The following is a 14,891-nucleotide window of genomic DNA, read 5'->3' as shown; positions in this document are numbered from 1 at the left end:
TCCAGGAGTCTGAGACCACCTTGGACAACATAATGAAACCCTCATCTCTACAGAAAATTTAAAAATTAGCCGGGCATGGTGGCATGTGCCTGTAGTCCCAGATACTTGTGAGACTGAGGTGGGAGGATGGCTCAAGCCCACAAGTCAAGGCTGCAGTGAGCTCTCATTGCACCACTGCACTCCAGCCTGGGTGACAAAGCAAGACTCTACCTCAAAAAAAAAAAAAAAAGTACAGGAACAAACACTACCTCCTTGTTTGTTAAATACAAGGGACAGACCACACACACACACACAAACCTATCTAGGCATTTGAAGTGTGGAACAAACTTGTACTACTGAGGAGTTGGGCACTGCATCCCAAGTGTCCTGACCCATTCCAAAGTCTATCAGCCACTTTGGGAATAGGCAGTTGGAAGTAGGCAATCACTGAGTTGCTAAGATGACCTTCATTTGCTTCTCACTCAGATTTCTGTAATAGGCCAATGTTCCTCTTCATTATGGACATTTTTTATTCCAGAGTGTGTCATTACCTGTGGTTTGTGAGCTTACCTCCTGCTTTGCAAAAGATCTAGACCTTCCCCATTGATATAATGCTCAGAATACCTTCTTGCTATACCATCAGAATTCCTAAGGAATAAGTAAATACAAGCTCAGTTGAGAAGAAAAATCTGCATGGTTATCCATCAGGCAGGAAAAACAAACACAAATAAAGACAGCTGCAAAGTTAACAAGAAACTATTGTTGCCAAGGACATGCTTAATCTTTAGTGTCATAATAACCCTCTTTGAGTGACTACTGCTTTCTCACTTTTTCACTGAGAAACTTTGTTCTCTAAAATCAAAGACCCTCAGAAATTTGCTGTTTGAAATTGTGTAAGAATAAAACACCTTGCTTGGAGGATCTAAGTCACTTTAACACAGAGACACAGCTTCAATTTACAAGCCAGTTGCAAAGCTTCAGAAAAGAGGTTTTCAAAGAAACAGGACCGTGGGTTCACTCTGCAGTCTAGGCCTGATGTTGACCCTTTTTCACAGACCTGCTTTGCTTTGAGGCTATTAAAACCCTGTTTCATTTAAGTTCCATTCAAACTTTAAACTTTCTCAAAATTCTGTAACTTTATCTTTTCCTTCCTTAGGTAAAATGTCCCATGGTGTCTCTGGTGTGCAATCTCCCTCACTGAAAAAGGTCGATAGACCTGGTTTTGTTGACTATTGGTTCGTCCCTGGTGGTCTTAGGCTGACTGGGATTGAACAGTCTTGCTCAGCTTCAGAGTTCCTAAGATCACAAATTTCAAAAACAGATACAACAAACATTTTTTCACTCCTAAATATAAATGTCCTAAATATAAATATAAATGTCCACGTTGCCAGGTAACTAGTTATGCACATGGCTATCACGTCAATTTGGTCATAACTAGGGTGAGTTCCCTTCTCCGGAAGGATAGTTGTAGGAACAAGAAAGAAAGTCAGGGTTCTGCACAGCTTTTGGTTCGATTCTTGTACTGGCTTATACTTCGTTTTCTTTGGGGCTTCAGGTAAATATTTTGTCTGCTAAACTGACACCCCCATTCCCAGTGCCTGAACAAACAAAACGAGACACAGCTAGTCAGCTGAAGCTGACAGAAATACAGGTGTCAATCTGGTTACAGGCAGGCAGTCCTGGCCACGTCAACACCGCAGAGACTGTGGGACAAGTGGACGTGCTACAACTGTCCCCCGCATCCCCCATCTGGGCCGCGGGACCAGTGCCCTCAGGTCTATGCCCCACTGCAAGAACCCGAAGCTCGACGCCCGCCCAGCCCTTCACATCCGTCCCTTGCAATAAGCGAGAGGAGTGCGGCTTCAGGGGACGGGCGACGGCTTACAGGACAGCTCATACACAGTACCAGCTGACATCTCCTAAGTCTGAGTTCCTAAGCCCCTGCCTCCACATTTAAGAGCGGACTGTGCCCCTTGGTGATTGGAGGATGTCCGGATGCACCTTGAGTAGAGGCCAAGCAAACTACAGAGCACGTCCGGAACGCCATATTTGCGCCTGACGTCATCCTCATGTTGCCTTTCCTCTCTGTGATTGAAGAACCAACCGGTTGGCTGTAGCAGACTGGGCGTGGCTCTTCAGGTAGAGGCCGAAGTGGCTGAGAGCGGGCCCAGGGCGCCATCTTGATTCCTGGCATCACCCTCAACGCGCCCTCCCTCTCGGTGATTGGACGAGCAGGGCGGCCCTTCCGGAGGCACACAGCCGACCAACCAGAGATCTGCGCGTGCTCGATCTGGTCATCTGTTTTCTGACATCTGGAGCCACTAGCGGTTATCCTGTTCATTCCTGGGCGCCTGCAACTTTCCGAAGCAAACAATACTTGGCTTGGGGAAAGTTGCCTTGCCAGTATAGTGGTGTTTAGTAGAAACTTAAGAACTGCCTGGGGCTGCGTGGGATGGGGATCTTGAGATGCTTGTGGGGAGCACATATTAGGAAAGCAGGGGGCTCAAGCTGCATAAAATGCTGCGGGAAATGGGAATGGGAGACGCAGAATGGTCGGAGAAAAAAGCTAGGAAGGTATCTGGGAGTAAGATTTTGGAGCGCCTTGAATGCCAGACTGGGGAGTTTGGACTTTATCCTGTAAGATAGGGGACAAAAATCAACTTTAAACGGGAGTGACATAACAAGATAATGTACTTTAGAAAATAGGCCGGGCGCGGTGGCTCAAGCCTGTAATCCCAGCACTTTGGGAGGCCGAGACGGACGGATCACGAGGTCAGGAGATTGAGACCATCCTGGCTAACATGGTGAAACCCCGTCTCTACTAAAAAATACAAAAAAAAAAAATAAAAAAAACAAAAACCAACAACAACTAGCCAGGCGAGGTGGTGGGCGCCTGTAGTCCCAGCTACTCGGGAGGCTGAGGCAGGAGAATGGCATAAACCTGGGAGGCGGAGCTTGCGATGAGCTGACATCCGGCCACTGCACTCTAGCCCGGGCGACAGAGCGAGACTCCGTCTCAAAAAAAAAAAGAAAAAAGAAAATAATTCTGTAACTGTAAGGGGAGTCCCAAAGTGTTTCTCAAAATGTGTTCAAGGAAGTTCAAAATGTGTTTGAGAGCTTGTTTTTATATGCAGATTCTTGCCCCTCCCCAGACCTGCAAATAAAGTTCTCTGGTTGTACAGCCAGGAAACTGCATTAAAAAAATTTTTTTAGGTTAACATACATTTGGTGAGAAAACGCATAAACCATATGGATAGGGCTTTGAATTTTCACAAGCTAAACACTTCAGCTGGGCAGGGTGGCTCGTGCCTGTAATCCCGGCTACTCAGGAGGCTTAGGCAGGAGAATGGCTTGAGGCCAGGAGTACCAGATCAGCCTGGGCAACACAGCAAGACCCCTGTCTCTGAAAAAATTAAAAACAAAAATAATGACACACTCCTGTAGTTAATACCAGATGAAGAAACAACATGGCCAGCAGCTCAGAAGCTCCCTTTTCCCCTTTAGCCACTGCTGCCTGCACCAAAGGTAAACATGATCATTAATTATAAGAACCGTAGTCTTGACTGTTTTGAATTTGATATAAATAAAAGCATACAGCATATATTTGATATAAATAAAGGCATACAGCATATGTCAGCTTATTTGTTAGTGCTATTTGTGAAATTCATCTGCATTGTTCCATGTAGTTGCTGTAGACTCCATTGCTATAGATAATAACAATTTATCCAGTCTCTTGTTTATGGGCCTTTGGGTAATTTCCAGTTTGGGGATATTACCAAAAAACTAAAAATGCTAAAATGAACATTCTTCTTCATTCATATCTTTTGCTTTGTAAATTATAAAGCAAGATACCAAGACCTAAAGACTGACTCCTTCACTACCTATTTATTGAGCCCCTTACCAGACTAAGGTCAGAAAATAAAACAGAAAAGATGGCAAAGGTCCTGCCCTCATGGAACTTACTCTAACTGAAACAAAACGACACCTAAGTGGGCAGAAAAACAGGTCAAACAATTGCAACTGTGATAACTCTGAGGGAAACAAGGTGAGCTAGAAAAAGAAGGGTGGGGACTTAACCTATTTTTTTTTTATGTGGTAGCCTGGTTAACTCTCAGAAAAATATCTAGGAAAAAAATACAAGACATAGTTGGCACTGCTACACAAGCAGTATTAACAGAGGGAAGAGCATTCCTGGCAGGAGAGACACCATGTATAATGGTCCTGGAGGAAGAGAGAGCTTGGCCCATTCAAGACCAGTGTGGCTTCAACACAAGGAGGGATGGCATAAGGTGTATCTGGGTATTAAAGCATATGATACAAGGCCAAAGTAAGAAGTTTAGATTTTATTCCAAATGTAGTGAAAAGCAATTTTAAAAGTGTTAAAAACAGGAAATAATGTGATCTGATTTACTTCTTTAAATGATCCCTCTAACTGCTGAGCAGAGAACAGATTAAAGACAGAATTTAGGAGGCTGCTAGAGCAGTCTCAGGGAAGATATGCTGGCATATCATAGAGCTTAGAGGAAAGGCTTGAAACACATCTGGGAACTGTCATGGCAAAGATCACCTTAATCAAGTAATAAAAGGTAACACCTCTCTCCACTGGCATGGGTAAAAATCTAAAAAATAACACCACAATATTGGGAACCCATGTGTGGTGGTGTGTTCCTGTAGTTCCAATTATTCCGGAGGCTGAGGCAGAACTGCTTGAGCCCATGAGTTCAAGGCTGTAGTAGGCTACAATCAGACATGTGAATAGCCACTGCATTCCAGCCTGGGCAACACAGCCAGACCCCATCTCTTTTAAAAAAATACATGTGTGTGGCCAAGTGCAGTGGCTCACGTCTATAATCCCAGCACTTTGGGAGGCTGAAGCGGGTGAATCACAAGGTCAGGAGTTCAAGACCAGCCTGGCCAAGATGGTGAAACCCCGTCTCTACTAAAAACACAAAAATTAGCCAGGCATGGTGGCAGGCACCTGTAATCCCAGCTACTTGGGAGGATGAGGCAGAGAACTGCTTGAACTTGGGAGGCGGAGGTGGCAGTGAGCTGAGATCGCCCCGCTGCACTCCTCCAGCCTGGGCAACAGAGGGAGAGTCTGTCCCCCAAAAAAAAGAAAGGAAAAAAAATATGTGTGTGTGTGTGTGTGTGTGTGTGTGTATAGAGAGAGAGCGAGAGAGAGAATGTATTCTGATGTGATGCACCAAGGACATAGTATTTACACCAAAAATTCACTATCTGAATAAAACTCCAACAAACCCACCCATGTTACAAATTTAACAGTTAAATCTAAAACTATCGGTTAAAGACTAGAGACCTGATAAATAAATGCAATTTGTAATCCTCCATTAGACCGAGAGCCTGAAAAAAAAATTTTTTTTCCTCATTTGCTCCAAAGAACATAGGAGCAACAACTTATAAATTTGAATAAGGGCTGCAGGTTAGATAACAGTACTATTGCAATATTAATTTCCTGATTTTGAAAAGTGTACTGATGATGTAAGAGAATCTCTTTGTTGTTAGGAAATACACATTTTAAGAATGTATAGGCTGGGCATGGTGGCTCCCGCCGGTAATCCCACCACTTTGGAAGGCCAAGACAAGATGATCATCTTCACCCAGAAGTTAGAGGCCGCAGGGAACCGTGATCACACCACTGCACTCCAGCCTGGGAGACTGAGGGAGAACCTGTCTCTATAAAAGAATGTAACACCGGGCGCGGGGGCTCACGCCTGTAATCCCAGCACTTTGGGAGGCCAAGTGGGGCAGATCACGAGGTCAGGAGTTAGAGACCAGCCTGATCAACATAGTGAAACCCCGTCTCTACTGAAAATACAAAAAAACTTAGCCCACCATGGTGGCGCGCGCCTGTAGTCCCAGCTACTCGGGAGGCTGAGGCTGGAGAATCGCTTGAACCCGGAAGGCGGAAGTTGCGGTGAGCCGAGTTCCCGCCACTGCACTCCAGCCTGGGCAACAGACCGAGGCTCCGTCTTCACAACAACGACAACAACAACAACAACAACAACAACAAAAAAGGTAGAGATAAAAGGACATCATGTCGGCAATGCCCTCTCAAATGGTAGAATGATATAGCACGTCCAAAACGGTAACATTTGTGGAATCTAGAAGGGTTTATGGGAATTATTTGTACTAGTTTAGCAATATTTCTGTAAGTGTGAGTTACTTTAAAATGAAAGGGTAACAAAGTTACTGAGATTAGGCAGAGAACGTGAGGAGCGAACAGGCCTAGTACTAAGCCATGAACAACCAACAATTAAATAAAACTCGGGGAAATAAAAAGGAAGTCAAATGGCATGCGACCAACGGAAGACATAGCTTCCGTACTCTTAACCCTAAATTACTAAGCGATGATCTTCCTGCAGCTCTCCAACCCAAATCACCAAAGACAATCTCGCCGCCCAACTTTGCCAAAAACTAATACCGCTCCAGCAGGCTCCGCCATGTTTTCCCAGCGAGCTGCGCGGACGCACGCACGGGTCCACGCACCAACCAATCGGTGCACACGTCGGAGTCTCGTTACCGAAGGGGCGGTGCGTTCTTCTACAGAGGCGCACGTTTGGGCGGGCCTCCTTCCTTCTCGCCGAACGCCGCCAACATGGTGAGTCTTACTGATGCGGGCTCAGGGGCTGGCGACCATGCCGTTCAACCTCCACCTCTGCTGGGAAGCTGAGGCGCCGAACGGCTCCCAGAGGGTCCCGGGAAGCGCATGGTGAGGGTCCCCGGACCGGCCGTGCACCGGAAACTGACCCTTCCTGGACTCGCGGCTGGCGAGCGCGTGGAGGGCCCGGCAAGGCCTGGCGCGCCTTGGGCCACGCGTGCGCGCCTCCGCCGCTGGAGCTGGACTGTCGAGGCGGCTAGTGGTCCGAGAGCCTTGTCCCGCCGCCTGGGCCTTGCGGAGCTGAGAGCTGGCAGGCGGTGGCGGTGGGAGCGGGCTTTAGCTACTGAGGCGTCTGCCGATTTCGTCCTTCCTGGTTGGCGCCTGGCGCTCGGGCGAGTGTTCCCCTGCAGCATTCCTTTTCGCTGAATTTAACCATGTCGTTTCTAGCTGCAGAGAGTAACGTATCTAGTGAGTATTTATAAGTAAGTTTCACTGTCCTTTCTCCCCCAATTTTAGGTGTTCAGGCGCTTTGTGGAGGTTGGCCGGGTGGCCTACGTCTCCTTTGGACCTCATGCCGGAAAATTGGTCGCAATTGTAGATGTTATTGATCAGAACAGGGTAAGTGTCACAACTTCTTACTAAACATGGCAGTGGACATGTGCTCTGCAGTTGACAAATGAATTGTCTCGATGGCTGTGTAAGATGAGGTTGCTGTGGGTAGTAGCTTTATTTTATCATTGAGGAAACAGGTAATGGTAAGTGTTGTAAGCACAGCCTTAAATTAGCTCTTAGTATTGAATTTTAGTGTTAGCCACTTAAGGTAGAGCCAGTTATGGACTGAAAAGTTGGTTAGTTTTAAATGAGTTACTATGCATAAAGTGAGTCTAGAACAGATCCAACACATAGAAAGCACTTTTGTATCTACTGCTGTGTATTTGAGACAAGCAAACTAAGGAGTTGACCACCGGCTATAAATGAACAGGGATCAGAGTCCTAAAGTTGCTTGTAAATCACATGTGGTTGGTTTCTATGGGGTACTAATAGTTTAAAAAGGAACGTTTAATGGTGTGGAGAAATGTTTGTGTTGAGCAAAAGAAGTAAACATACGTGACCCAGATAGGACAATTCCCTGTCTTAGCAATTTATTTAAATAGTAGTGTGGGTTTGATGGCCCTGAACGGATAAGTAATTTTACAGAACCATCTGACCATTTTAATTGCTGTTAGATTTTGCACTGAAGTTCTTGATGTTTGTGTTCTAGGCTTTGGTCGATGGACCTTGCACTCAAGTGAGGAGACAGGCCATGCCTTTCAAGTGCATGCAGCTCACTGATTTCATCCTCAAGTTTCCACACAGGTAACTATCCACTAATATCACTCCTCCCCCCCATCCCCAGATTTGTTTATACTGGTAAAAGTTTGTTTTAGAGTAAACAATATGGAAGATTCCAAGCCATCCTGAAGAAGGATTTACATTATAGAAGTAGACAGGGATTGTTTACTTTTAAAATGTCCTGGGTGTGATAGCTCACGCCTGTTATCCCAATACTTTGGGGGGCCATGGTGGGAGGGTCTCTTGAGCCCAAGAGTTTCGAGACCAGCATGGGCAACATGGTGGAAACCCCTGTCTACAAAAAATAACAAAAAAATTCGTTGGGCATGGTGGCACGTGCCTGTAATCCCAGGTGGGGGGCCGTGGGGGTGCTGAGTTGGGAGGATCACTTTAGTGAGGTCTAGGCTGCAGAGAGCCACGATCATGCCACTGCACTCCAGCCTGGATGACAGAATGAGACCCTGTCTCGAAAATAAAATAAATGCCTTAAGGTCACTTTTCTACCCTGGTAGTTTAGGGCTTTGCTTTTGTTTAGACTTGCCATCCTCTTCTGGTCTCTGCCAAACTTTTAGCTTAAAGTAACAAAAGTACTAAGTCTTGTGTTTTTTGATACTAGCTATCATTAGGCAAGCTTTTAGTGTGTGTCAGTTACACAATATTTAACATGAAGGGTTTTATCCCTAGCTTACATTTAAATGAGACGGTGAATAGTGGTTCTTTTTTGACATGAAAATTAAAACACTTTAGTGTGTTACTATACAGTTAATTCAACTCACAGTGATGGTTACAGTGGAACATGTACTATCACGTGGCCACTACAGATAAAGTAGGTCTAAATAATGTAATTTTGCATGCTTTAAAAAATAGTCAAAAACTTGCTGTATGCTGAGCGCTACAGACACTGCAGTACGTGTATTAACACATAATGGAAGTACTGGTGGTTGGAAACATGCCACTTGAACAACCTCGAGTGAACATAGCCGTGCTGCTGCTACTATGACATACCGCATTGTTTGAAGCACAATTAGGGATGAAGCTTGAGCATACTTGTCAAAGTTCAAAGCAGTAGGAAATACCTGGTAACTTAGATTTTTCACTAGGTAGTCTTGTAATTCTGCCTTGGATTCCGGAGCACCCTGGATTTTATTTTTAGGATGTTTGGCCACAAATTTTTACTGTAAAATTGTTTTTTAAAGAGCGTAAGAGTTAACATTAATTACTTTGTCTGTTATGAGAATGAATGGCTTGGATGGGTGCAGTGGCTCATACCTGTAATCTCAGCAGTCTGGGAGGCCAAGGCGGGAAGATAACTTGAGGCCAGGAATTTGAGACCAGCCTAGCCAACCCTGTCTCCACTAAAAGTCCAAAAATTAGTCAGGTGTGGTGGTGTACTCCTGTAGTCCCAGCTGTTTGAGTGGATGAAACGGTAGAATTGCTAGAACCTAGGAAGTGGAAGTCGCAGTGAGCCAACATTGCGCCAGTGCATTCTCCAATCTGGGTTACAGAGCAAGACCCTGTCTCAAAAGAAGAAGAAAAAAAAAGGTTTTCAACACGTCCACTGCCCAAGTGGAATTATATATAGTCAGAGGTGGGGTTTTTGTGTTGTTTGTTTTCCGGGTGGCTCTTTCTTTCTCTTTTTTTTGACACGGAGTCTCACTCTGTCACCCAAGCTAGAGTGCAGTGATACAATCTCGGCTCACTGCAACCTCAGCCTCCCAAGTAGCTGGGATTATAGGCACCTGCAACCACGCTTGGCTAATGTTTGTGTTTTTAGTAAAGACAGGGTTTCACTATGTTGGTCAGGCTGGTCTTGAACTCCTGACCTCAGGTGATCCACCCACCTCGACCTCCCAAAGTGCTGGGATTACAGATGTGAGCCACTGCGCCTGGCCGAGAGGTAGTTTTTAAATTCATAAAATGGATTTGGCTGGGTGCAGTGGCTCACACCTGTAATCCCAGCACTTTGGAAGGCCAAGGTGGAGGATTGCTTGAGCCCAGGAGTTGGAGAGCAGCGTGGGCAACGTAGCAAGACCCTGTCTCTACAAAAAATACAAAAATTAACTGGGTGTGCTGGTATGCACCTGTAGTCCCAGCTACTTGGGAGGCTGAGGCAGGAGGATGGCTTGAGCCAAGAAGGTCGAGCCTGCAGTGAGCCGTGATCATACCACTGCATTCCAGCCTGGGTGGCAAGCAAGATCCTCTCTAAAAGAAAAATTGGAACTGGATTACAGTTTTGATTAAAATATGCTTGAAATTACAACCTTTTCTGGCTTACTGAACACAAAAATGAGTAAAATACATAGTGTGCCAGGCGTTGTGTCTTATGTAGAGAAAGAAGTGTAACAGGAAGAGTGCTTTTCAAGGAACAAAGAAAGTGTCCTTGATAATGAGTGACTTCAAAGCTGATCTGTGGTCTTGGCTCGTTCTAGTGCCCGCCAGAAGTATGTCCGACAAGCCTGGCAGAAGGCAGACATCAATACAAAATGGGCAGCCACACGATGGGCCAAGAAGATTGAAGCCAGAGAACGGGTAATAACTTGGGGTCATATGGATTCTGGTCCTTTTTTTGGAGAGTTCAAGGTAGTGTGAGAGGGATAATTTTTATTTATTTTTTTAACAGAAAGCCAAGATGACAGATTTTGATCGTTTTAAAGTTATGAAGGCAAAGAAAATGGTAAGATTTAAGATCTGTGTTTTTGTGTAACAGCTTTAGAATAATGAGGGAGCAGTAGCCAAACCCCATTTCAAGCTGCCAGCTTCTTGGGAGCTTTCTGTAAAAAGGGAGAATTTATCCTCTTTTGTATTTCATGATGTCATTATGGAGTTGTTACTTTTCTTCAGATGCAGGGGAACAGACCACTTAATGCCCTTTATAAAACCAGCATAAATTGGAGTTTATTGTATGTATACACAATAAATGCTTTCTTACATTGATAATTTTCAGAGGAACAGAATAATCAAGAATGAAGTTAAGAAGCTTCAAAAGGCAGCTCTCCTGAAAGCTTCTCCCAAAAAAGCACCTGGTACTAAGGGTACTGCTGCTGCTGCTAAAGTTCCAGCAAAAAAGATGACCACCGCGACTAAAAAGGCTCCAGCCCAGAAGATTCCTGCCCAGAAAGCCACAGGCCAGAAGGCTGCGCCTGCTCCAAAAGCTCAGAAGGGTCAAAAAGCTCCAGCCCAGAAAGCACCTGCTCCAAAGGCATCTGGCAAGAAAGCATAAGTGGCAGTCAAAAGAAGTAATAAAGGTTCTTTTTGACATGTTGGCAAATGTATTTAAGCCTTTGGATTTAAAGCCTGTTGAGGCTGGAGTTAGGAGGCAGATTGATAGTAGGATTATAATAAACATTAAATAATCAGTTCCTTAATCTCTCTGCCCATACTTGGATAGATAGTGCAAAATCATTGCAAAGTCATAACTGATCATGTCATGAGAAATCATGATAACTTAGAACACCAAGTGACACAAGTGACATTTTTTTCTTATGGTCACCTTGGCTTCAGAACATTTTTTTTTCCTTGTATAGATATGTTTGCCATAAATAGGTAAAGTGACAGCTTCTTGATGCTTAAGAGTCTAGCCATTTTTTTTGTTTTGTTTTGTTTTTGAGACAGTCTTACTGTGTCACCCAGGCTGGAGTGCAGTGGCGTGATCTCAGCTCTCTGCCACCTCCACCTTCCGGGTTCAAGTGATTCTCCTGCCTTGGTTTCCCAGGTAGCTGGGCCTACAGGCACCTGCCACCACGCCCAGCTAAATTTAGTATTTCTTGTAGAGATAGGGATTCGCTATGTTGGCCAGGCTGGTTTTGAACTCCTGACCTTGTGATCCGCCTGTCTCAGCCTCCCAAAGTGCTGGGATTACAGGCATGAGCCACTGCATTTGGCCTTTTTTGTGTGTGTGTGTGTGTGTTTTAGTAGAGACGGGGTTTCACCTGTGTTAGCCAGGATGGTCTCGATCTCCTGACCTCGTGATCCGCCCGTCTGAGCCTCCCAAAGTGCTGGGATTACAGGCTTGAGCCACTGCGCCCGGCTTTGTTGTTTTTTTGAGACAGTGTTGGTCTTGTCACCCAGGCTGGAGTGCAGTGGCACGATCTCGGCTCAGTGCAACCTCTGCCTCCTGGGCTCAAGCGATTCTCCTGCCTCAGCCTGAGTAGTTGGGACTACAAGCATGTGTCTCATGCCTGGCTAGTTTTTGTGTTTTTAGTATAGACGGGGTTTGACTGTTGGCCGTGCTGGACTTGAACTCCTGACCTCAGGTGATACACCCGCCTTGGCCTCCCAAAGTGCTGGGATTACAGGTGTGAGCCACTCTGCCCGGCCTGCAAATTTTCTTACAAAAAGTAGGAAAATAAGGCAAGTATAAAAATTACAGGTTGAGCATATTTCTAATCCAAGAAGCTCCAACCTCTGAAACTGAGCTATGACACAACAATACAAAATCCCTAGCCTACCCTCATGGTGGGTTATAGTCAAAATGCAGGTACACAATACTATTCATTGTCCCTGAGGAAGAAGTAGTTGACCTTCAGGGTATGTGGATATGAAGCATAAATGAATTTCCCGTATAGACGTAGTTGACCTTCAGGGTATGTGGATATGAAGCATAAATGAATTTCCCGTATAGACCTAGGTCCCAAGCATTTCAGATAAGATACTTACTTTGTATATAGTAGATTGGACTTCTGGTTCTCTCTACCACAAAATTTAGGTAATTTGGGGGCAATCCTGACCTCAGGTGGTCTGCTCATTTTTTAACCAAAAGCTAGCTTCAAGCTTCATTGGGGTAAAGGAAAAAGCACATTGATTTGCTTGATAATAGGTAAGTGTTATGGTGTAATAAGGAAAATAGGGACAATTTGGGATTACCTGTTCTACTCTGGGAGGTAGAGAATTGTTTAGAGAAAGTGGAATCTACAGCTAAAACGAGAAGGTGGCGTAAGGGGAAGAATGACATCAGATAGGAAATAAATGAATTGATAATGTAGACTGGCTTGGGACCACAACAAGAAAGTAGGTTAGTGGTTAGATCCTGTAGGGGAACATGGGAAGCTACTGAGGGTTTTTTTAAATGGAGTGATATCTCAGATTTAGATCACTGAACTGGTAAGACTGAAACGGGATCAAGACTGGGAATGCTGGGGTTGGCAGTATAATCCAAGGAAGTGGCAGTGGTAATGCCATTTACGTGGTCTTGATCATGCATTGGACTACAGAAATAAGTGAGAAAACAGTGTGTCGGGGTTTCTGGTTTGTACCTCTGACTCATTGGTTGTGAGGGAACATGAGGCAGGGTAAAGTTTATCCAGGTAAGATGAGTTAGATATGTAGACTATCTGGGTGTATATGCCAAGACTGCAGACAATCTATGCTAAAATCCTGGCTCTTCCTCTTGAAAGCTATGTAGTTTAGGCACATAGCCAAAACCCAGTTTCTTCATCTATATGGTAAGCTTCAGAGTAGTTAATAAATCATGATACGTAGTCCAGCAACTGGTTCCCCTGGTAAGAGCTGTGATGATAACACAAGGAGGAGAGGTTTCAGGACAGACTTGGGATTCATAAATATATAAGTAGTCACTGACTGCCCGGGGGTAGAATGACGACAATCAAGAGATGAGTAGAGAGGTTGGAAAGAAGTCATGAGGGGTGGGAAACTAGCAGGGGCACATGGAAGCCAGGGAAAGAATTTTGAGATTGTCAAAGTGAGGGGAAAAGGGCAGTAAGTGAAGGAGAAATGTATGGGGTTCGGAGGTTTTGTTTTTGTAAATCTGGAGTGATGGGCATGTTCAAATGCTTCTGGGACAAGAACTAATAGAGAAGCTTGGCCCTTTGAAAAACAGGAAGGGATGGATCCTAGGGGAGAGGAGGAAGGATTAGCTTTAGAGGAAAGATGTCCTTTACATGAGGAAAAGGAAGAAAAGGTGGGTTTAGATACTAAATCTGTAGGTTTGCTGTTAGGAAATTGAAAAATTTTCACCTTGATCTCTGAAGTTTTTCTGGAGTTAGCAAGGCAAGGTCATACACTGAGAAAGAGGGATGAAGGAATGTAGATTTGCAGACATACAGGTTGTAATTGCTTATGGAGGAAAGGGGAGAGCACTTCTGTCAGACTGCCAGCGGCCTTGAGGGCCCTTTGGCTACAGTCCATGAGGTGCTCAGAGGATAAGAAAGCTTCAGGGTAGAAGCAGTATTCAAGCTGCACCTAGAAAAGTGCAATATGGAACAGTGGAAATTGGAAATTCCAATCTTGGAATCTCTAGGAAAGTAACTGAGGCATATGATGCCTGAAAAGGAATAGAAAATAAAATTAATAAGGTGGGGCCATATGATAAAAGATTTGAGACCTGGCACTGTGGCTCACACCTGTAATTCCAGCACTTTGGGAGGCTGAGGCAGGCAGACCACCTGACGTCAGGAGTCCAAGACCGGCTTGGCCAACATGGTGAAACCCCGTCTCTACTGAAAATACAAAAATTAGACAGGCATGGAGCATGCCTGTAATCGCAGCTACTTGGGAGACTGAGGCAGGAGAATCACTTGAACCCAGGAGGTGGAGGTTGCAGTGAGCTGACATCACGCCATTGCATTCCAGCTTGTGTGACAGAGGGAAACTCTGTCTCAAGAAAAAAAAAGACTTGAGCAAGGGAGTAATCTTCAGGAAGTTTAGTCTAATAGTATAGTATGGATTGGGTTGGGGGATGGGGAAGGAGAGCAGAAAATTGTTGAAATATCCAGGTACATAAAAGTCTACTTTGATTATGGAGAACTACACACTTGTTCAGTCACCCTCATTGGAGATAGGGGATGGCATACGAAAAGAATGCTGATTTTGGGCAGGGCACGGTGGCTCACGCCTTTAATCCCAGCACTTTGGGAGGCCGAGGGAGGTGGATCAGGGGTTCGAGACCAGCCTGGCCAATGAAACCCTGTCTATTAAAAATCAAAAAAAAAAAAAAAAAAAAAAA

General features: G+C 44.8%; 1 protein-coding gene across 1 annotated transcript; it reads left to right on the top strand.

Annotated features, from left to right (window-relative positions):
* The first annotated feature begins 6,510 nt into the window (after positions 1-6,510).
* On the top strand, positions 6,511-11,288 carry RPL14 (ribosomal protein L14). The gene is made up of 6 exons (XM_023231567.2): positions 6,511-6,598; positions 7,115-7,216; positions 7,860-7,954; positions 10,360-10,459; positions 10,551-10,604; positions 10,875-11,288. Exons 1-6 carry the CDS (start codon positions 6,596-6,598, stop codon positions 11,148-11,150), a joined length of 630 nt encoding a protein of 209 aa, XP_023087335.1. The 5' UTR covers positions 6,511-6,595; the 3' UTR covers positions 11,151-11,288.
* Positions 11,289-14,891: the final 3,603 nt, after the last annotated feature.

This window comes from Piliocolobus tephrosceles, chromosome 2 (genome assembly GCF_002776525.5).
Source record: "Piliocolobus tephrosceles isolate RC106 chromosome 2, ASM277652v3, whole genome shotgun sequence".
Classification (NCBI taxonomy): Eukaryota; Metazoa; Chordata; class Mammalia; order Primates; family Cercopithecidae; genus Piliocolobus; species Piliocolobus tephrosceles.
This window is presented reverse-complemented; position numbering and strand designations above follow the sequence as displayed.

Bases quoted from the DNA above. Each gene is read 5' to 3' on its own strand.
- RPL14 (XM_023231567.2), top strand. The intron at 7,217-7,859 runs GTAAGTGTCACA...TTTGTGTTCTAG, and splicing joins ATGTTATTGATCAGAACAGG to GCTTTGGTCGATGGACCTTG. The intron at 7,955-10,359 runs GTAACTATCCAC...GGCTCGTTCTAG, and splicing joins ATCCTCAAGTTTCCACACAG to TGCCCGCCAGAAGTATGTCC.